The sequence below is a fragment of the Octopus bimaculoides genome, chromosome 26 (genome assembly GCF_046866305.1).
Source record: "Octopus bimaculoides isolate indiv1 chromosome 26, ASM4686630v1, whole genome shotgun sequence".
NCBI lineage: Eukaryota > Metazoa > Mollusca > Cephalopoda > Octopoda > Octopodidae > Octopus > Octopus bimaculoides.
Window position 1 is genome coordinate 14,677,226 of NC_142953.1, and position 23,515 is coordinate 14,700,740.

The 23,515-nt window shown below is 37.2% G+C and overlaps 2 protein-coding genes across 2 annotated transcripts in view; both read left to right on the forward strand.

Moving 5' to 3' along the window:
- LOC106880173 (proton-coupled amino acid transporter 1) overlaps nt 1–10,596 on the forward strand; it is a 21,435-nt gene extending 10,839 nt beyond the window's left edge. Inside the window, exons 3-10 of the mRNA XM_089342967.1 lie at nt 1–3; nt 2,225–2,313; nt 3,866–3,958; nt 4,564–4,648; nt 5,842–6,117; nt 7,652–7,827; nt 8,788–8,960; nt 10,127–10,596. The exon at nt 1–3 is cut by the window's left edge and continues 88 nt beyond it. Coding sequence (XP_089199093.1) covers nt 1–3; nt 2,225–2,313; nt 3,866–3,958; nt 4,564–4,648; nt 5,842–6,117; nt 7,652–7,827; nt 8,788–8,960; nt 10,127–10,365 — 1,134 coding nt within the window. The 3' untranslated portion in view covers nt 10,366–10,596. The remainder of the gene's footprint in view (nt 4–2,224; nt 2,314–3,865; nt 3,959–4,563; nt 4,649–5,841; nt 6,118–7,651; nt 7,828–8,787; nt 8,961–10,126) is intronic.
- An 8,701-nt stretch (nt 10,597–19,297) lies between these two features.
- Nucleotides 19,298–22,262, forward strand: LOC149130951 (cytochrome b-c1 complex subunit 9-like). The gene is made up of 2 exons (XM_089342969.1): nt 19,298–19,605; nt 21,993–22,262. The coding sequence occupies exons 1-2, from the start codon at nt 19,465–19,467 to the stop codon at nt 22,053–22,055; spliced, it is 204 nt and encodes a 67-aa protein (XP_089199095.1). The 5' UTR covers nt 19,298–19,464; the 3' UTR covers nt 22,056–22,262.
- Nucleotides 22,263–23,515: the final 1,253 nt, after the last annotated feature.

Genomic DNA, 23,515 nt, shown 5'->3' on the forward strand with positions numbered 1-23,515 from the left:
TGGGTAACTATCACACTAGATTTTTCTTTTCTTTCTTTCTCTCTTTTTTAACCTTTATATAATTCTTAAGGCAGTGAGCTGGCAGAATCGTTAGCTTGCTGGGTAAAAATGCTTACAAGCATTTTGTCCATCTTTACATTCTGGGTTCAAATTCTGCCAAGGTCAACTTTGCCTTTCATCCTTTCGGGGTCCATAAAATGAGTACCAGTTGAGCATTGGGGTTCATGTAATCAACTTACCCCTTTCCTGAAATATCTGGCCTTGTGCCATAAAATTTGAAATCAACATTATTATTATTATTATTGTTATTATTATTATTATTATTATTGTCATTATCATAATCATCTTCTTTCAATTGTTTCCATTTCTTGCCGCGTGTCTTCCTGACACCTAGGGCAGAGAAACTCACTGCGTACATATGTTGGCCTCTAAAACAAACATACCAGATTGTTCATTTACAAAATCATGTGATATAGGAAAAGAGGAAGAAAGACAGAAAAAGTAAAAAGTAAAAAAAAAAAATAAATAAAATAAACAAAGAAAATAAAGGGGGAAAAAAGGAAAGAAAATTCACAGCGATAATGCTCTTCTCAGTACATGTGACGTATCAGTTAAGTCAATCTTTTGCACTTCCTGCATGGATGGTAAGCCAGGGATCATTATTAAATGATTTACAGCTCCTTTTCTGATCATTCCAAGTACTCCTACAATCACTGGTATAGCAACCGTCTTGAGATGCCACATCCTTTCTATTTTGATTGGCAAATCTTTATATTTTCTGAGCTTATCAAATTCTTTTGCCGAGATATTATGGTCACAGGGTATGCTCATGTCAATCAATAAACAGACTTTATTGTTTTGGTCTTTCACGACAATATGTGGTGCCCACCTTTGCATATTTGAAGAATGTGTTTAATACATACATACATACATACATACATACATACATACATATATATATATATATATATATATATATATATACATACACACACACACACACACATATACAACACCTGGTGCTGTATGAACATTTAGTGTGGTTTTAGAGTCAAGTTTTGGCTGCTATATCTAGCATGGTGGTATCTTTTAGATACCCTTAATTATAATTTTATACACACACACACACACACACACACACACACACACACACACACATACATATATGTTTTGATAGCTTTAAGACAATTTTGCAATGTTTAGTAATCCAGTTATTTAAAGTAGATAAAGTAAGGCAGAATAGATTATTTTCATAACAGATACAAGGAAAACTGATAGGTGAGGTTGTAGAATTTGGTAGTAATATAAAGTTGGTGAAAATAAATTCTATATATGTGAAATTATTGCCTCTTAACGAATGTAGAAACGACATGTTGAGGTTATTAATAATTATGATTATCAAAGGTAAAAAAGGTAAAGAATATAATGGAAGACTGGATTAGGATGAATCACAGCAGAACTTGTAGATTAGCGGATTATTAGGCCAATGCAATAAAATAATGTCAGAAATATTTACAAAGAACAATAGGGAAATATAACAGGAGTTACATAACCAAAACCAAAAAAAATCTGCAGAAGAAACCAGTTGGGCAAAAGTATAAGGAGATGAACATGGACAATACAGGTTCCATTCACAAAAATAAATATTTATTCAGGTGGGGAGAGAAAAGGATAGGGGGATAATGGTGATGGAGTCTTTCCCACTTTATCCCCTCTTTCTGCAGATCTTCCTCTTCTGTTTCCACAGGTTCCATCCACTCTGAGCCCTTTGCACATTTTATACAGCTGTCATCATCATTACGTATCACACACCTGTCCCAGCATAGTCTTCCCCTCTCTTGCACACTACATCTTATTCCTTTTCTCCTCTACTTTATCTCTCAGCTCATTTGTACTCTCCCATTTATGCACATTACACATTACAAAGTGCAACATCTTCACTTCATTTGTTCTTTACCTGTTTTGCAAAGAAGAACCCTGAAGTCTCACCACAGGGTCTGTTTGTACACACAGGCTAAATGTGCTTTTATTAAACATATGTAAATTGATTTACAACTTATTCATGAACACTGTCTCAATCAGGTGTGTGTGTTTGTGTGCATAATATACATATATATGCACCAACACTCACATGTGTACATCTGGACTTACACCCGTTGTTGAAGTTTATGTTGTTAAATTGTATTTAACTTGACTCTAATTTTTAAAACAATTATGTTTTCAGGTTGGTTTTGCTGGTATATTGTTTCTAGGCTGCATAGCTACACATTGTATGCACATTCTTGTCAACTGCAGCCATAAATTATGTGAACGGTGAGCATTGAAGATAATATAATATTTTCTGGTAAAATTAAGATTGTGTATCTGAACAAAGATGAGACTTTCTTGCTGTCTTTGTCTCCCTACTTCCCAACTGACCCCTCCTTATTCTGCTAAATAAAATGCATCATAGATTTTACTTTGGTTCCTAACTGTTTGTTCACACCATGCTGAGGTTCCCTGTGTTTGTTATTGTTTTGAGAAAATAAAAACTATTTTCATTAAAATTTCATTGTTGGTTAACTGTTCAGCATATCTGACCCAAATATTCTACCTGTTTTATGTTCAAACCAGCCAAATTGAACCTCATGCCTACCTTATTATATCATTCTGAAAATAAACAATCACATCATTGAAATCTTCTAGCCACAAGATAATGCATGGTTAATTCAAAACAATGTGAATAAATAAGAGTTACATTTGACAGACTGAGCCCAGAACCATGTGGTTGGTAAGCAAGCTACTTACCACACAGCCACTCCTATGCCTATGTTTGATAATCTTTCAAAAATAAAAAATTAGATACAGTTTTCATCCTCAAAATTTTAATTGGTGTCAGAAAGTACTCTCAAGTTTCCACTGTACTTGGATCCACTTGATTCAAGTTAATAGATTAGAAGTGAAGCAATTGTAGTTAGGATCAGATTTCTTATTTCAAGTGGAATGCTAATAGCACCGTGTTACAAAGTTTTTAGTGTTTTTATGTCTTTGGTCAGTAAGTGTGATTTCCTATTTACTTTTATCTAGAAATTGACGGAAACAATTGCTATTTCCTTCAAACTTTGCTTTTGTGACCTATTTTCCATTACATTTCAGACAGATTCAGTGCTGAGTTGCTAAAGCATAAATATTGTTATAGCAAATATTCTGACCAGTACCACAGATTTGCTTGTCAGTTGCTTGACCACAACCACTTGAGCATGTCCCTTAGTGGCTGACGATATGTGCATCTCTGACCATGAACAGGCATAGTGGGGGAGCATCATAGCCATGTATTTAGAGGAATTCTTTAAAGTTTGAATTAATGTAACAAAAGCAGAGTTTGAAGGAAATATATACTTTGCATTGTCACAAGTGTGCATATTTGAGAAGTAAAGCCAACCATTTTTAGCCAAGTTGAAGGTTCCACTTATATGTGCAGTGAAGGTGGCTGATATAAAGGCTTTCTCTGTAGGAATACTACTTACAGCACTCTCATAGTTGAGGAATAAAGGAAGGGAATATCTTGTGAAGTTGTTGAAGATCCTTTTGGCAAGGGCTGTAAAGTATCTGCTACAGTTTGAGAGCCAGGAAAGCTTGTGGGCTGTGCAGTGCACAAAAGTATCCTTTGTGGTTGGCATAATGTCTTGTAGATGCTGCAGAGCTGGACTAAGCTCTTTCACATTTTCTTTACAAATAGAGACACAACAGGTTATATCATATGTCATGTGGTGCTATGTTTAATTAATCAACTCCATTCTGTTGTAACCTCAAGTGAACCTTTGCTATTGTCGTTGTTCAGCTCATTCACTAACCTAAATAATCCTTTTTTTATTTTTGGCCCCAGAACATCTTCAGTAACTATGGATTACCCTGATGTCATGGAGAACTGTTTGCAAACTGGACCACCTGTATTTCGACGTTTTTCACGAGCATTCAGGTAAGCGAAGCTTCAAAATGGTTTTATTTTTGAACTAAAATTCTGAAAATTACTGCCAAATTGAGGACTGACCTTTTAAATTTGTATTCTTCATCATCATTGTCATCATTATCATATGTTTTGAGTTCAAATTCTGCTGGAATTGATTTTCTTTTCATCCCTTATTGTCAGTAAAATGAAGAGGCTATCAAATCATCATCATCATCATCGTTTAACATCCACTTTCCATGCTAGCATGGGTTGGACGATTTGACTGAGGACTGGTGAACCGGATGGCTACACCAGGCTCCAATTTGATTTGGCAGAGTTTCTACAGCTGGATGCCCTTCCTAACGCCAACCACTCCAAGAGTGTAGTGGGTGCTTTTATGTGCCACTGGCACGAAGGCCAGTCAGGTGGTACTGGCAACAGCCACGCTCAAAATGGTGTATTTTATGTGCCACCCAAACAAGAGCCAGTCTTGTGAAAAAAAAAATCCCCCTCCCCCAAGCATACCAGTAAACTACAAGGGTCCCCTCCAACTGAACTTACTCTTTGTTTACAAATAATCATCATTAGCAAATTAAGAAATTCTTTCTTTTTTTTTTTTTTCTTTTTATTTGCAGGATTGTCATCAATATTTTTATCCTGTTCACCCAGTTTGGTTTCTGTTGTGTCTATGTGGTGTTTGTGGCCAAAAACATTTCAGATGTGAGTATAATTTGTTGTTGTTGTTGTTGCAGTGAGGGGGTGCATTAGTTGCATTGTAGTCACAAGGCTGTGTTGCATGGATTGCAGCATTTGTACTTCATAATGAATGATAGTCAAGATTTCATTTGGGAAAAGAGTTGCCCCCAACAAATATGCAAAATGTGAGAAAGTCTGCAAAAGCCGTTCTTTTGACCATTCAGCATTTCAATCAACCGTATCTGGGGTCCACATACTCTGCCTGTTTTCTGTTCAAACTGGCCAGATCTAGCCTCTCACACCTGCTCCATAATGTGATTTTGAAAATAAACAATCGCATCATCAAATTCTTGAAGCTATGAGATAATGCAGGATTATCATCATCATCATCATCATCGTTTAACGTCCGCTTTCCATGCTAGCATGGGTTGGACGATTTGACTGAGGACTGGTGAAACCAGATGGCAACACCAGGCTCCAATCTGATTTGGCAGAGTTTCTACAGCTGGATGCCCTTCCTAACGCCAACCACTCAGAGAGTGTAGTGGGTGCTTTTATGTGTCACCCGCACGAAGGCCAGTCAGGCAGTACTGGCAATGGCCACACTCAAATGGTGTATTTTATGTGCCACCCGCACAGGAGCCAGTCCAGCGGCACTGGCAACGATCTTGCTCGAAAATCCTACGAAGGCCAGTCAGGTGGTACTGACATTATTATTATTATTATTATTGTTATGTAAATGGCAGGAGATAGACAGAACTCCAAGTTTGTAGGACAAAATGCTTTATGGTATTTAGTTATAACAGCCATTGTAAAATTTGCATTTCATAATCTTTGTGATTGATAAACTAAAGCAATGTTTTTCGACTATTTTTAGCCTATTGACCCCTTTGCTTCCTATTTTACTCTGCTGAACCCCATTCGATGTTTAAAAAGTCTTATTATATTTTTATAATTAAATATTATTAGGAACTGTATAAAAAAAAAAAAATTGTTAAAATATTTTATGTATTGTAGAAGCATAACCAATTTATTGCATATGAATTTTAACAACAAAATCTTATATGAACCCTCAAGGGTCATGTGGACCCCAGTTGAGAACCATTGTAAAGAATCAGACAAATCCTGGAATTAATTCAAATGACTAACCTTTCTTCTCTACCACTGACCTCGTGCCGAAATCATGTCTCCAGTATTGTTTCTGTTTCCCTTTTCAGGTGATTGAGGTTTTCCCTGTGGCTCAGTGGCACAGTATTTCCTATATGTGGCTGATCACCATCTTTCTCATCCCTTACTGTTTTATTCGAAACCTAAAAACCTTGGCTGTCTTCTCATTGTTGGCCAACATCATCACCATCATTGGACTGGTCATCATCTACCAGTATATCGTGCAGCATCTCCAGCCAATGTCACAGGTGCAGCTGTACACCAGTTTCTCCCAGTTACCTATGTTCTTCGGCATTGCTGTCTATTCTTTTGAAGGTATTAGTCTGGTAAGTCTCTCTCACACACACACACACACACACACACACACACATTAGTGGCCTGGTGGTTAGGGTGTTGCACTCATGAGTCTCAAACATGGGTTGATTCTCGAACCAGCTGACACAGGGTTTGGTGGGGGTGGGGGGCAAGCGATAAGCACAAGCATAGTGCAGAAAAAGAGGAAATGTAAGAAAGAGAAGAGGAGATGTAGTTTGGTCTGTTGGGGTAGGACGTGGGAAAATTTTTTTTTTTATTGTTACATGTAAGTGGAACAGTGTTCCCAGAACTCAGTTTTGCTGGGGGGGGGGCAGGTCTTCTCAAGAACTTCATATCAGGAGACATCTCAGTCTATTGTCATCCCCTCCATGAGGTCCAACATCCTGAGATCACCCCATGTCTTCCTGATTCTCCCTCTCCCGCAGGTGCCATCCACTTTCAGCAATTAGCACTTCTTTATACAGCTGTCTACATTCGTATGAATCACATGTCCAAATCAACACAGTCTTCTCTCTTGGATGCTGCATCCGATTCCTCTTATGCCCAACTTTATCTATACATTTACACTTTGTCATACGTGCACACTGATGTTGCACATCCAACAGAGCATACAACCTTCATTCCTTTCCAGTCTACGCATGTCCTCTGCATTCAGAGCCCAGGTCTAACTACCATGGAGATTAGTCGTTTATACACAAGCATCATACAATCTGCCTTTCACTCTGAGAGAGAGAGAGAGAGAGAGAGTCCTTTTGTTGCCGACAGAGGTAATAGCTCTCTGAACTTCCTCCATCCTATTCTTATTCTTGCAACAATTTTTAGTTTAGCACTGGATGCCATGGCGTGATTTTGTTTAAGGTGGACTGCCACTTGCCAGGCAGAAGCCCACTCACTTGGCTCAGAGGACTTCATCAGTGGCACCGTGGAGGAGACGTACTGACTTTGACCTGTGAGTTGCAGCGAGCTGCCGTGGATCAGTTCTTTTAGGCTACGCCTTGTTGTAGCCAGCCCGCTTGGCATAGCCTTCTTCCGCTGTCACAGCCATTGAGAGACATAGATGTCGCTTTGTCTGCCTGATCAACCGTTGAGGACTTGATGATTCCTCCTCGTAGCCTTAGCCTAAAGAGGCATCCTGCAAGGCAGCAGAGGAGGATCCAATTTTTACCCATTGGTGGGGCCCTAACAGGTGCTACCATCCCGGGCCAGAGTGGACCTGGGAGAAATGGCAACTAAGGGGTGTCTCCACGCTCCCCATAACTCCTGGGTAAGACACAAAACTGCAACCGGTGGTGAAGCTCCAGTTCAGGAGGACAGGAGTTGCAACAATACTTTCAGAGCATCCTTCACCATTACTAATTTGGCCACCTGGGTAAACAACCTTGAGAGAGCCTCCTGAGCATTTGCAAAAGTCTGATTCCCTTGTATCCTTACTGGTTGTTTCCCCATGAAAGCAGCCATATCTGGTAACTTTCCCCCTTGTTTTTTGTTTTCATGGTTTCACTCACATCCCTCACTGCATTTCTCTTTTTCTTTCCCTCTAACAAGGTTCTTCCAATTGAAAACAAAATGAGAAATCCACAAGATTTCCCCGGTTGGACAGGAATTCTAAATCTTGGAATGACCATTGTGGTCTGCCTCTATGCATCACTTGGCTTCTATGGTTATCTCGCTTTCTCTGACACTGTTAAAGGAAGTATAACATTAAATCTACCATCAGATTGGTGAGTTGTTTACTTTATTAATAATAATTTTTTGCTATTTTTCTTTTCGTGTGTGTGTGTGTTATTTTTGTTGAGACAGTCTCTTGCTAATCTGTGTTTCACTTGGCGATGCACAGGATCTTCAGGCAAAGATCCTGTCTACCTCCAGCTGAGACTCAAAGTAGGTAGAGAAACTAACTCAACCAAAATAAACATATTAATTTCTAATAGGGTATGGACCACTTTTTTCTGACACTTAATACTTAATGTGTATGTGTTTGGGCAACTCTTTGAAAATATTTTATTTTTCTACATAAATATACAAATTTGATAAATTCAAATTACGACAAACGTAAATAAACAAACGAAGTTTGCTTTTAGAAGCGTTGAGATGTCTTTTAGAAAGTTAAAGAAGTGATTTTAAATTCTCAATCGCAGAATAATGCTAATAATATAGCCTGAACAGGATAAACTACCCCTATTTTGCAGAGAAAAGTGCAGGTGGCTAGCTGTGGACTCGAACTCACATCCGCGTGATTACATGTCACGATGCTTTGACCGATTAAGCTAAACTACCCACTACAAATTCCTCTGCAAATTAAGATATATAAATCTCGCTTTATGAGACGCTCTCATATGTTAAATTCAAATTACGACAAACATAAATAAACAAACGAAGTTTGCTTTTAGAAGCGTTGAGATGTCTTTTAGAAAGTTAAAGAAGTGATTTTAAATTCTCAATCGCAGAATAATGCTAATAATATAGCCTGAACAGGATAAACTACCCCTATTTTGCAGAGAAAAGTGTAGGTGGCTAGCTGTGGACACAAACTCACATCCCCGTGATTACATGTCACGATGAGCCACCTACACTTTTCTCTGCAAAATAGAGGTAGTTTATCCTGTTCAGGCTATATTATTAGCATTATTCTGCGATTGAGAATACAAATTTGAGTTGTTTTTTCTTTTTCTTCTGTGCAGGTGGTACACAACTGTCAAGCTATTATTTGCTGTAGCTATCTTCATATCTTATGGTATCCAGTTCTATGTTCCAATGAACTTATTGAGTTCACCACTTCGAGAAAGGTTTGGATCAAGCAAGTACAGTCAAATAATTGATTATGCCCTACGAGTCATATTAATTTGTGCATTAAGTAAGTCCCTTGGCATTTGTGTTTTTGTTGTTGTTTGGGTTCATTCCTATTGTTTCTTTGATTTCTTGTTAGTTATTTGTTGAAGATGATCAAAAGAGTAGGGATGATATAACGAGTTTTATAACATTTTAGGGTTACTGAAAACTTTTGTCTTTGTGTATTAAATGAAAGACAAGTCAGTCTAATGAGGCCTTCCAACTACAATTTCTCGATTTATGAATGGGTGTCAATATAACTGTGTCATTTAATTAAATACTTCTCAATGATGTAGTGATGTCGCAGTTTACAGTTTCTGTTCTAAATAATGATTTGGCAGAGTGTTTAGAATATGAGACAAAATGCTTCACAATGCTACACTCAGAGTTCAGATCCTGCCATGCCCTACTTAGATGCTAGACTCGACTTGTCATCTGGTTTAACATTGGGTATCTTCAGGTGAGTTGGAAGAATTCAGGTTAGCTTTCTGATTGGAGGATATCTTCTTGCCTTGCCACCAGTCGTCAATATTATTGTCAAAGGAGCTGAGCCCTTTGTGATAAAATGAAAAGATGGTACATCTGTACTAAGTTACAGAATGAATATAATTACAAATCATTTGGGTGATTCTCATTTCAATATGGTCTACATGTGTACTTAGCAGTAGCACCAGAATGGATCTGGCAGCAATGTTCTTAGACACGAAACTCAGCTTGCGAAGATTTATTGGGGCAAGCAAAATCGAGATGGCACCTGTGCCCAGCGTCGCCTTTCTGGCACTTGTGCCTGTGGCATGTGTAAGGACTTTCGAGCGAGATCGTTGCCAGTGCCCCTGGACTAGCTCTTGTACAGGTGGCACATAAAATACACCATTTTGAGCGTGGCCATTGCCAGTACCGCCTGACTGGCCTTCGTGACGGTGGCACGTAAAAGCACCCACTACACTCTCGGAGTGGTTGGCGTAAGGAAGGGCATCCAGCTGTAGAAACTCTGCCAAATCAGATTGGAGCCTGGTGTAGCCATCTTGTTTCACCAGTCCTCAGTCAAATCGTCCAACCCATGCTAGCATGGAAAGCGGACGTTAAACGACGACGATGATGATGATGATGATTTACTATGTATTTCTCTGTATTTGATTCCTTCACTCACTCTCTCTTTTTTTTTTTTTTTTGGCCCTTGTTTACCAACAGCTGGCTTTGCATCCTGCATTCCTCATCTGGATCTCTTGATAGCACTGATTGGAGCATTTGCCAGCAGTGGATTAGCACTAATCTTTCCACCCATCATCGAGATGATCACTTACTCTGCTGAAGGTGAACAACTAACAAAACTGACAATTGCGAAGAACATTTTCATCTTAATCATCGGTTTAACAGGGTTTGTGACAGGCACTTACAGCAGCGTGAAGGAAATCATCAATGTATTTTAAACTGCAGACATTCAAATTGTACATATGCTCAATGACTGCGTGCGTTTTTATGCATACATCTGCATGCGTGGGTCTTACATGGAACATAGACCCGTTCGTGCATAGATATTGACAAATGTGCTCATAATTTTTTGTGAATTATGTGAACATACATACATGTGCATGCACTCATGTGCACGTTGATGAATCTATAACTATTTTTTAATGAATAAAATGTATGCATGCAAATGATTATGTGTGTATGTATATATGTGTATGTGTGTGTGTGTGTATATATATATATATATATATATACACACACACAGACACACACACATATACATACATACACACATATAATCAATATGTGTGTGTGTTGTGCATATGTGTTTGTATAAACATATAGAAACTTTTAAACATATGAAATATATTTTTAAAATATATACTTATATATATATATATATATATTATTTTTATAATATGTAGTGTGTGTATATGTGTATGTGTATATATATATATATATATATATATATATATATATATATATATTCATACATACATATACACACATACATATGTATGAAAGGATGTGTGTGTATGTATACACACACACACACATATACATATATTTATGCAGACATATATATATATATATAGTATTCTTTTTCTTGTTTCAGTAATTTGACTGCGGCCATGCTGGAGCACTGCCTTTATAACTATATATATATATATATATATATATACACGCATACACATATGTGCATATGTTTGTATCTATGTGTGTGTGTGTATGTATATGTTTGTGTGCATGTATATATATATATATATATATATATATATATATATATACATACGTATATATAATCATAAATATACAGGGATTAGCATTGAGTTGCTTCTCCAACATACTGAAAATTTAGAAATAGCAGTCAAAGAACTACTGATTCTAAACTACAAATTTTTCTCTAAACGGATGGCGATATTTATGGTACAGTATACACACACACACATATATATAATATATATATAGGAAACCACCTCGAACCCACATCATCCCAAATATTCTCACACACGTAATTTCACCAAATAAGCAAATATGTGTGTGTTTGTGTGTTACCTATATGTATGTGCATGCATGTATGTATAAGTAATATATAGTTATTATATATAAATATGTATATATGTGTAATATATATATATTTATATTTATATATACATGCTATATATTGTTATAATGAAACTGACAATGTATAATTTGTCATATAATTCCTTATAACATCATTGTCAAAAGCAAATCTTCAAGTTGCTGTGTTCTTTGCACTAAAAATATGCAATTTTCATTGGTAAAGTCATCTGCAAATTGGAATTTATTCATCAATTTATCAAACACTAATAAGACTGAAAATATTCCAAATGTGGCCATCCTGTCTTGTTTATTTTAATGGAAACTGCATTTTCTTTCCACAACTTCCAACTGTAAGCATTCCATCTTTTTGAAATTTTTTTCTTTTGGAATTGTTAGCCATTTCAACTATGACCGTGTTGTCTTTTATCAATTTCAAATCTCATCTGATATTGGTTTCAGATTTTGGCACAAGGCCTTTATTTTCAGGGGATGGAGTAAGTCCCATTACATTAACCCTCAGAGTTTAACTTGAAAGGGGGAAAGGCAAAGTCAACCTCTGCAGAATTTCAGCTGATGTTGCAACAACTTGGACTGACAAAATAAGATAACAACACAAATCAGAGTTTAATATAATCAATAAAACTAAGATAGCAAGCTGGCAGAATCATTAGAATGTTGGACAAAATGCTTAGCAGCCTTTCATCAGTCTTTACAATCTGGGTTCAAATTCCACTGAGGTCGACTTTACCTTTCAACCTTTTGAGATCAGTAAAATAAGTACCAGTTGAACTTGCCAGGGTCGAATTCATTGATTTACCCCTCCCTTGAAATTGCTGGCCTTGTGCCAAAATTTGAAACTAATACAATAAATCAAATTTCTGAAGAATCACTTCTTAGTTGGTCTCTGACCATTTCCAATCAATCCATCCAACATATTCTGACTATTCATATTTTAATTTTTTTTTTTTATCAACAAAAGGTACAGGCCCAGGTGTGACTGTGTGGTCCAAACATGTAGTCTTGGGTTCATTCCCACCACATGGCACCTTAGGCAAGTGTCTTCTACTACAGCCATGGACTGACCAAAGCCTTGTCAATGGATTTAGTAGACAGAAACTGAACAGAAGCCTATTGTGTGTGTGTGTGTATCTTTGCTTTGGCATTATTGTAGTAAACAAGCATTACTGTCATACAAGCTGTTTCCAGTCTTCTTTGAAAAACATATCTCATGAGGTGGGGAAAATGTTCCCTTGCTTGAAAACAAGTGACTGTTGGTGACAGGGAGGGCATCCGGCCATAGAAAATCTGCTTCAGTAAATTCCGTCTGACCCATGCAAGCATGGAAAAGTGGGGAGAATGTTCCCTTGCTTGAAAACAAGTGACTGTTGGTGACAGGGAGGGCATCCGGCCATAGAAAATCTGCTTCAGTAAATTCCGTCTGACCCATGCAAGCATGGAAAAGTGGGGAGAATGTTCCCTTGCTTGAAAACAAGTGACTGTTGGTGACAGGCAGGGCATCTAGCCATAGAAAACCTGCTTCAATAAATTCCGTCTGACCCATGCAAGCATGGAAAAGTGTATGTTAAATGATGATAATGATATAGTACAATGACAGATTCTTTTGTACTCTGCTCCAGTTTTGCTTTAATCCTGTCGTTTTCTGTATTCTTATGCAAGGCAACAATGGTTTCTATTGTGATATTTCATAAATTGATTTTATGATGTTGATTCCTGTCATGCTGCAATAATACATATTAAATTTGTTTTTTGTCAGGTGTGGCTGTGTGGGTTAGAAGCTTGCTTCCCAACCACATGGCTCTGGGTTCAGTTCCACTGCATGGCACCTTGGACAAGTGTCTTCTACTACAGCCCTGGTCTAACCAAAGCCTTGTGAATGGATTTGGTAGACGGAAACTGAACAGAAGCCTGTTGTATGTATGTATGTGTGTGTATGTCTTTGTGTTTGTCCTCCACCACCACCACTTGACAACCAGTGTTGGTGTGTTTACATCCCTGTCACTTAGCAGATTAGCAGAAGAGACCGATAGAATAAGTATCAGGCTTTTAAAAAAATCAATAAATACTGGGGTATGTTCAACTAAAACGTCTTTAAGGCAGTGCCCCAGCATGGCCACAGTCCAATGAGACTGAAACAAGTGAAAGATAGAAGATAAATTGTATCAAATTTTGATTGGTGTTGTTTATATCGGAATTGAAAAAAGGAGGGATGGTCATGACAGGAAACTTTTTTTAAAAAGCTGTTGCCATAAAAATGACAGCTGCTTACAAGTGATATGTGTTTGTTCTTATTGATGTTTCATAAATTGATGGCCAATGTTTCCTTGTAATGAAATTCATTGCGACAAGACTCTTTTACTGGTGTTCCAAATAAGATTTTGGCTGCAAATTGAATTCTACTGGACTGAATTATTTGTTTTGTTGGTTTTCATTATTATAAAATTTTGTGTATATATATGTGTAAATATGTGTGTCTGAGTGTAAATGTGTTTATATATATATATATATATATATATATATAAATTTAGTAAATGGAGTAAAACGCATATGTTAAATGAATTCTTTTATTTCCAACATATGTTTTGAAGATTACAAATTATACCTTCCATAGGAATAGGTGATGTTGATAAGGATGTAATCTTCTCTTCTAGGAAATACATAGGAACCAGCTTAACCGTAAGACATTTTAACCGAATATATAATATATATATGTGTGTGTGTGTATGTGTGTATGCATGAAGATGTGTTTATACATACATATGTGTGTGTGTATTGTGTGAGTGTGTGAGTTTATATGTTATATATAGTCAACAGATGAGATGCTCAATGGAGAAAACATGCAGCAGTGCTCAAACGATTGAACTTACACTCCGAAATTTTTATCGGGGACTAAGTCTGTAGGATAAAGAATGGTTATAAGAGGAATCCAGATGAGCTGATGTGGAGATAAAGATGTAAATAAACAAATAAAACTGTTTGGAATTGATATATATAAATGTGTGTGTGTGTATGCGTGTGTTTATATATATATATATGAATTTTTGAAAAACAGGCAATATATTTCAGGCAAAAGAATCAAATCGAATCAAAATAATAATTCCTTAAACTGGCTGAAGACCGGAGAAATGTAATGGTTGTGTGTGTGTGTGTGTGTGCGTACGCTTGTATGTATGTGTGTATGTGTTGAGAAGAAAAAGCAAATTAAAATGAATGATTTTTTTTCTGATACATAAAACAGTAACAAATATATAACAAGAAATATAATGACAAAGTATTATAAAATCCATTTTTTAAAAATTCAGGTGGTGAGTTCTTTTCTTTTTTTTTTTTTCTGAATATTTTTTTAACTAAATGAAATTGAAAAAAATTCTGTTTATTCTTTTATTATTTCTTTTTTTTTTTATTACTTTTTTTTTCCATATTTATTACCATCATTACTACCATCATTTTTTAATTTTGTTATCGTTGCATTGGATTTGCAATGACCTTAACAGATTAAATATTGTGCAAACAGATTAAATATTGTGACTGCTGAGGATATGCATAAGCATGCAAGAAATGAAGCTTGCTGCTCCACCGGACGTGCAATATCAGTATGCATACACAACAGAGAGATTCAACTGGGTACCGTATTGTTGGAAAAAATACTTAAACACAAAACATTTACACCAATTGGGAGAAATATTGAATATGTATAAGAATTTGCTAAGACGGAGATCATACAGGTGTGTGGAGGAGGCTTCTGCTATTTTTGACATGACCAGGAGGAAGGCAGCTCTTCGTGAAGAAAGATACTCTGACATAAAACTTGTGGTTAAAATAGCGGCAGTCAACTTGCAAAATTTCTCACTGGAACCTTGTATGGCAACCAAGAGTGTGGCGAAAGTGTTGTACAAGTTTTTGTCACTTAAATCCAATGATATACAGATGGTTCTCTATCATCTCAATTTCTGATCCTTTTTGTATTTTATAAAGTATTATGGCAATGGATGTGTGTGGGTGTGAAAAGTTATATGCAAGGATAAAAATACATCAGAACAATCTGGCTGAATACGAGGCAGTCATTATGTGCATATAACAGTAATAATAATAATAATAATAATATCATTAATAAAATTTATTGATAAAAGTTGTAAATGGAATTTATAGTAGGATGTGTTGGCAAGTGACAGAGAATCAATGAACGATGGCAAATTAAATGAAAAGACAAACATAATCATGTGTGAATCCTCAAACTGCCAGCAAGCCATGGCTTAATATTCCTCATTCCTCACAGGAACAAAAGTCATCAAACAGCCACAAAGAAACAAACAAACAACACTGAAAATTCCCCCCACCCCTCTTCCTCTCGATTTCAAAACTTTGGGATTGCAATCATTGATGTCAGTATGATGAGAGGAAGGTCTGGTGAGATTGTGGAGAGACTGGAGTAAAGATGAATGGATGTTTGTTGTGAGTCAAGGTTTGGAGGTAAAGGATTTCTGCCAAACTTCTCACAAACAAGAAAAGACAATATAAATTCTTCTGGGTGACTAAAAGTGATGGGAATGGTGGGTTAGATATGTTGTTAGGTGAGAAATGGATTGATAAAGTAACTGAGGAGTTTAGGACGTGGGATAAGTTAATTAAGATGAGACTAGTTACAGGCAACATTAATCCATGCAGGTGCTCCCCAGGCAGGTTTGAGGGGAAGAACAAGAGGACTGTTTCTCTCAGATCCTCCTGTACACTACAGGAATTTCATTATTGTGGCTGGTGACTTCAACAGACACGTAGGTCAACATGATGATGACTTCCATGACACAGAGGGAGGCTATGAATATGGTACAAGAAATGTGGTGGGTGTATGGTTCCTGAATTCTGTGATGCAATGGATCTAACAATTTGCAAAACACATTTTAGGAAACCAGCCAACTATTTCATCACCTTTCAATCCAGTGAACACATTTTAGTTGAATTTTATTTCCATCAGGAAATGGAACAGAGGGACTATTACAAATGCCAAAACCTTTCCAAGCAGCACTCAACATAGATTAGTGGCTTGAGACCACAGAGTCAGAGCCTGGCAGACACAGAAACAGACGATATAGAGAAGGAAAACATGGAAAAGAATCTGCAGTTAGGAATAGGTTTAGAGAAATTCTAATTGACAAGTATTACAGTAGGAAAGAGAATTTAGACAACTAAGCCAATTGAGACCATAACCCGTGGCCTTTGCCAGGGGTGTAGCCAGCCCACTAATGTGTACCTTTCCTTCATTGGACACTAAACTCTGCTTGTGACGACCTGTTGAGGCAAGTGAAATCGAACCAAATTTGATGACTGGCACCCATGCCAACCTTTCCTTCATTGGACACTAAACTCTGCTTGCAAAGACCTGTTGGGGCAAGTGAAATCGAATTCGTAATTGAACTAAATTCGATGACTGGCACCTATGCCAGTGGAGCACTAACAGCACCATCTGAGCGTGATCATTGCCAGAGCAGCCGTCTGGCTTCTGTGCCGGTGGCACATAAATAGTACCATTTGAGTGTGATCGTTACCAGCGGGGCCTAGCTGGCACTTGTGCTGGTGGCACGTGAAAAAACATTTGAGTGAGGTCGTTGCCAGTGCTGCTGGACTGGCTCCTGTGCAGGTGGCATGTAAAAAACACCATTTGAGTGTGGCCGTTGCCAGTACAGCCTGACTGGCCTTCGTGCCAGTGGAACGTAAAAGCACCCACTACACTCTCAGAGTGATTGGCGTTAGGAAGGGCAGAAACTCTGCCAGATCAGATTGGAGCCTGGTGCAGCCATCTGGTTCACCAGTCCTCAGTCAAAGCGTCCAACCCATGCTAGCATGGAAAGCGGACGTTAAATGATGATGATGATGATTGCATTGATGACAATTGGGAATGTCTGTGAAATAACTTGCTAAGGGCTACAGGTCAGATATCTGATAGAGGCAAAGACTCAGCCAAACTGAAGGTGTTGACATGGTTGATTGGGTGACAAAAGACATGCTTAGAAAACATGCAGGAGAGATGGTAGTAGGGAATGTTATTGAATAGCTACAAAGGCAAATAGGTGACAGGTATATTTGTCTAAAGGTGAAGCAGAAAGGAAGAGATTTGTATATGTCCTTCATTGTAAGATGTTCAGGACTGTGAAACTGTGTTTTAAAAGAGAACCAAGATGTCATTGGAGCAGACGAGAAGTGTATCCAAAATGACGAAGGCACACTTGCTATTGCTGTGGAAGACAAGTAAGTGGTATGGAAGTGCTATTTTAAGAGGTCACTGAATATAGAAAATGCACCGGATAAGGAGGGGGTCTACCTGATGCTGGCCCTACAGTGAGTCCAGTTATTCAAATAGAATCGAGTGTGGGATATAAAACTATTGAAAATAAAAAAGGAGGGGGTTATCTTGGAAACTATCAAAATATCTAATCAGTTAGGATACTGTTTAACACAAGGACACCACTACTGAGTCGCTTCCGAAAAAAAGAAAACCATTGGAAAACAGTCTATAGCAGAGACTCCAGCTAAGAAGATCTGAAGAAGGAATTGTAATTCCGAAATATCATCGGACTATAGATAACCAAATTACAACAGGTATATACTCTTACTCTTTTTACTCTTTTACTTGCTTCAGTCATTTGAGTGTGGCCATACTGGAGCACCGCCTTTAGTCGAGTAAACCGACCCCAGGACTTATTCTTTGGATGCCTAGTACTTATTCTATCGGTCTCTTTTGCCGAACCGCTAAGTTACGAGGACGTAAACACACCACCATCGGTTGTCAAGCGATGTTGGGGGGACAAACACAGACACACATACACAGACATACATATATACGACAGGCTTCTTTCAGTTTCCGTCTACCAAATCTCACAAGGCTTTGGTCGGCCCGAGGCTATAGTAGAAGACACTTGCCCAAGGTGCCACGCAGTGGGAATGAACCCGGAACCATGTGGTTGGTAAACAATCTACTTACTACACAGCCACTCCATTTTTTGTTCTATAGTGCATTGTTGTACCATTCTAAACTTTTTATTCACAAGGATAGTATTTAAGAAGCTGTGATATATATATATCCTTCCTTCCAAACTTTTACTTAACTATACTACTAACCATAATAATAACTATAACATCTAAAATTATTATTGCAGCCACTACCTCACATAAATAACCACCTTAACACATTCTTAGTAATCATTTACTAACATTTGAACATACACACTTGGTAACATTAATAACTGTTTGACTATGGTTTACCTCCTTGCCATACATTAATAACCACATTTACACCTCATTTGGGACCCTACCGGGTGTACATTAGAGTCATGCAAGGGAGCGGATGGTTAGGAGGGTGATGAAGGCAGAAGTGGTAGGCAGTAGAACCAGAGGTAGACCTCGGTTCGTATGAATGGATAGAGTGAGGAAAGCTTTGGTGGTTAGAAGTGTTGGAGTGGGTTTATAAACGATAGGAAAGCTTGGAGTGTTTGTGGACGGATGAGTGAATTGATGTTGCTCAAAGGGGTACGGAACCAGCATGATGTGCGCGGGGGTAAACCAGCATATGTTATCGGTCCCCGCTGTTGAAATCGGGGGTTGCGTTGAGCTGGGAAATGAATGGAATGTCTGGTGTGTGTCTTGTTGTGGCTAACCGCTCCAAAAAAAAAAAATGGGGAATAGGCCTGGGTATATACATAAAAAGAAATTTTTTTAGGTATTGAAGTGTTTTTTTTTTCTGGTTGCTCTATCACACACACATACACACGCACGCACATGCGCGTGAGCATACACATATATACATACGACACAAACACACACGCTATAGTTCTTCGTTTCGTTTCGTTTCGTTCTACCATTCCTCGTTTTTGTATAACCCACCTTCGGTCCTCGACTTCCCATCGGACAGCAATTTTTCTCTGACCTTCTTTCCATTCAAACTCCGATCCTCTTCTGCTCTTCTCTTACACTCCTGCTAAAAAATGTCGTTAGTGAACCAAATATATAACGCCTTGTTTCGACGAACATCGACATTTGCATTGACGGTTATATGTGGTGCCTTTTTATTTGAACGGATCGTTGACGAAGGTGGTGATTATGTCTTTGCTCGGATGAATAATGGAGTAAGTACCAAAGATTTTTAATTATGTCAATATCTTCCCTGATATATTTCATTAAATTTTTATTCAGTGTTCATATTTCATATAACATCAATAATGTATAACTAAGGATTTTTAATTCACTGTGAAGTCTTTTACTTTTAATTAATGAACTTCAAGTGTCAATATTTACCCCAATATTTTAGTCAAGGTCAAAATTGGTTTTAATCTTGAAATGAAATAAACATTTCTAAATTCTATTTGACCAAAACGTGGTTAGATTAAGTCTAACAAATATTAAATATACTAACAAGAAGATATTATTTCAGAAATACTTATTAGTAGCCCTGTCTTATTTCGATGGTAATCTTTTTAATAAAAAAATGTTCTTTGAAAGAAAAATATTTTTCATTATTTTCTAGAAAGAACCTATATTCGTTGTAAAAACTTAACGTCGGTAATGAAATTGGCTTTATTGTATTACTTTGGAATAAGGTGTCTAGATTTATAAAAAATATTATAGGAATTTAATAGAAAATTAAATGTTTAATTGTTTCAAATATTGTTTTGGGATCTGTGTATATCTACATCACATACACACTTATAATATATATATATGGGAGAATATACAAATAATAACAACAGACGAGGACAGGTGGTGTAAATAACAAAAGTATATATTAGTATGACGCTCGGGAATACGGAAAGTCTTTGACGTTTCGAGCTACGCTCTTCAACAGAAAGAATACGGAGACAAGGAGACCAGAGTACGAAGAGACGGTAGGTGAAGGAAAGTAAGGTAAAAAAGGATGATAAAGGAGGTTTACAAAAGTGGAAAAGTTTAAAAGTTTTTTAGACGTCGTGGTATATTGAAGCGATTTCCAATCAGAAGATGGGTCCAGTGTAATCCGTGGATAGGAGAGGTGCAGCCAGAGGGTATAAAGTTCAGAATCAAACAGTCCAGATCCAGAAGGAAAGAAGGTAGAATCCAAAAGTTGGTAGTGTGTGATGAGAGGAGACAGGATTAGCTGGTGCGACCACGTGAGCGTGTATTATATGTGGGAGAATATACAAATAATAACAACAGACGAGGACAGGTGGTGTAAATAACAAAAGTATATATTAGTATGACGCTCGGGAATACGGAAAGTCTTTGACGTTTCGAGCTACGCTCTCCAACAGAAAGAATACGGAGACAAGGAGACCAGAGTACGAAGAGACAGTAGGTGAAGGAAAGTAAGGTAAAAAAGGATGATAAAGGAGGTTTACAAAAGTGGAAAAGTTCAAAAGTTTTTTAGACGTCGTGGTATACTGAAGCGATTTCCAATCAGAAGATGGGTATATATATATATATATATATATATATATATATATATATATATATATATAGAGAGAGAGAGAGAGAGAGAGAGAGAGAGAGAGAGAAGACCCACCACATTCCATGATAATGTCAATGCCCTTTGGCATCGCCACCTGAGGCCTCGCCAAAGTCATTCTGATCGTCGTCAGTGTGTCTTTATGACAAACAGATGTTCAGGCCTATCATTTGAATGGGTCACTGTTTTGGCCCCTTGGTGCAAGCGACCTTACTTCACTGATATTGCTGATACTTTTGGGCATGGTATCAACATGACAACTTCCTATTTTTCTAAACTTCAAGTTGCAACTTTGATGTATTTAGAAAAACCTTGCACAGGTTCTATTATAGTTGACATGTAGACTGAGAAGTCAGGTGTTGCTTTCTTCCCCTTCACAAGACAATTAGCTCTAATTACCCAGCAAGTTCTTTGTATGTTATCGATATAATTTTCATTATAATGAGGTTTATTTCTATTACTGTAATTATTATTTTCATCTGTTGTTTTATGGAATTGTACTCAGTTTAATTTTGCTTCCAATGAAACCCTTTGGTTAGAATAAGAAACATTTTAGACTGTCTCGGACGCTGACACTCGTTGATGCTGCATCGAAGAGGCCAGGGAATAGAAGAAAGAAGACATGCACCCAACACCAGAGCTGAAGACACCTCCGAAAGGGGGGGGGGGGGCACGTCAAAACGGTAGAGGAGTAGGGGACGAAACCGGACGTGGTTCCTCCTGATGATGTCTTGAGCTAACTGGATCCTATAAAGGAGCTGTTGTGGTAGCAGACCACGAAACATGGTTGAAATTCCTTCCTTTATTCTTCATATCTTTTTTTTTACGTTGTATTGAGGACTTCCTGGATAATTCTTGTTAAACCCCATAAACATGTTTTCTGAACTGCCACTAATCCCAAATTAAAATCAAGTTTTTCAAAGGACTTCAGATGTCTGATACACCATTTTAGAAAAGGGGGGAAAACACTGACAAAACCTTTTTTTTATTAAATCATTTAAGTGTCATTTTAATATCAACTTGGTTATATTTCAGAAATTATGGCACCAAATCAAATATAAATATATGGAAACACAGGAAGATGGTGATGACGAATGATGCCAAATTTGTTTGAGATGAGAACTGTTAAATAGCAAGTTTCTTTCTGTGACTTATTTATTCTTCGACTCCTTCCATTTGAAACATCAAAGAAATGGCTGGAGAAAGAAGTTTGCAGAAGAAACAAAGTATTGTATCTAAGAAACTTTTGGAAAAGTAAAAAAAACAAAACACAATATGGAATAAAAAGTAAAACTGAAAAATAAATTTGTTGTTTTTTATTTACTTTATATGTATTTATTTTGATTGTTTTTTTTGTAGTTGTAGTTATTAAGAGGATGTAATTGGAACTTTGGTACGTAGTCTGATCAATAAGTATCCAGACTGTTGCTATAGTAACAAAGCTAAAGCATGGAAAGTGAAGCCACTTGGCACAGATTGACTTTGAATTCTGCTGTGCATGCACACTGAGTTTTAACATCCTAGCTCACTTCTGCTGTTTACAGCAGTGCTTAGAAGGAAGGTGTGTAGCATGTGATCATTGCATTAACCACGACAGAGAAAGTTGAGCAGAAAATCTGCATCAAATTTTGCCAAAAGCTTGGTGATACCTGCTCAGAGACCTATGCAGAGTTTTCAAAAAGTTTTCATCGTTCTCGACACAATCAAGATGTCTTTTTGGTCAACTGAAAGCAGTTTCGACACAAACTTGGCAGCCATGCATCTCATACCCAAATCTTCAGTGATAATGGACTGAACCCCCATAAGTATAACCTGTATGCAATATATTTTATTTTAAATGGTTGTTAAAATCAAAGAGAATATTAAAATAAGTTGTAAATTCAATAAATAAGAGGAAAAAGGGAACGAAGAGAAGAGGTTTAGTAATACTAAGGGAAAAAACTCATACGGATGTGAAAAAATTATTGGAAACCAAACATGTTAACGTTTTAAAAATGATAATTATTATCCCAGATGTATTTGTTTGATAATAGTCTTGCTCTAAATTCGTGGGTTGAAACTGAGTAATTATATCGTGTAAGAGAATAAAACTCAATACATGAGTAATTTTAAATAAATAATACAGGAGTATATGTGGTTTAAAATGTATACCATTTGTGAAGATAATAAAGATGAAATTTAACATCAGAGATGCTTTTCCCCATGCAGAAATGGCAGGAGCTACCCAAGGGCATTCTAAATTCTTCTGAATTCATCACGATGTCTGATTGTTGATGTATGTTCGAGACATCCACAATAACCGCCCCACCATGTAGTCGCCCACTTTTCCAACTTCTATGGCTATAATCAGATGAAATTGCGCCCGCAAAGCATGCTCGCAGGTTGAAAGGGTTAAGCGAAATTCTTTGCAACAAAAATGTCTGTTAATTTGAAGTAAAAGTCTTTTTCCCTCAATGTTATCTGGGACTACCTTTTTAATACTGTAAGATATGAGTTGGCTGCTGTTTCTAGCGGGCTCTTAATTAGCTCACTGTGATTCATGTTGTTTATTATGTTAA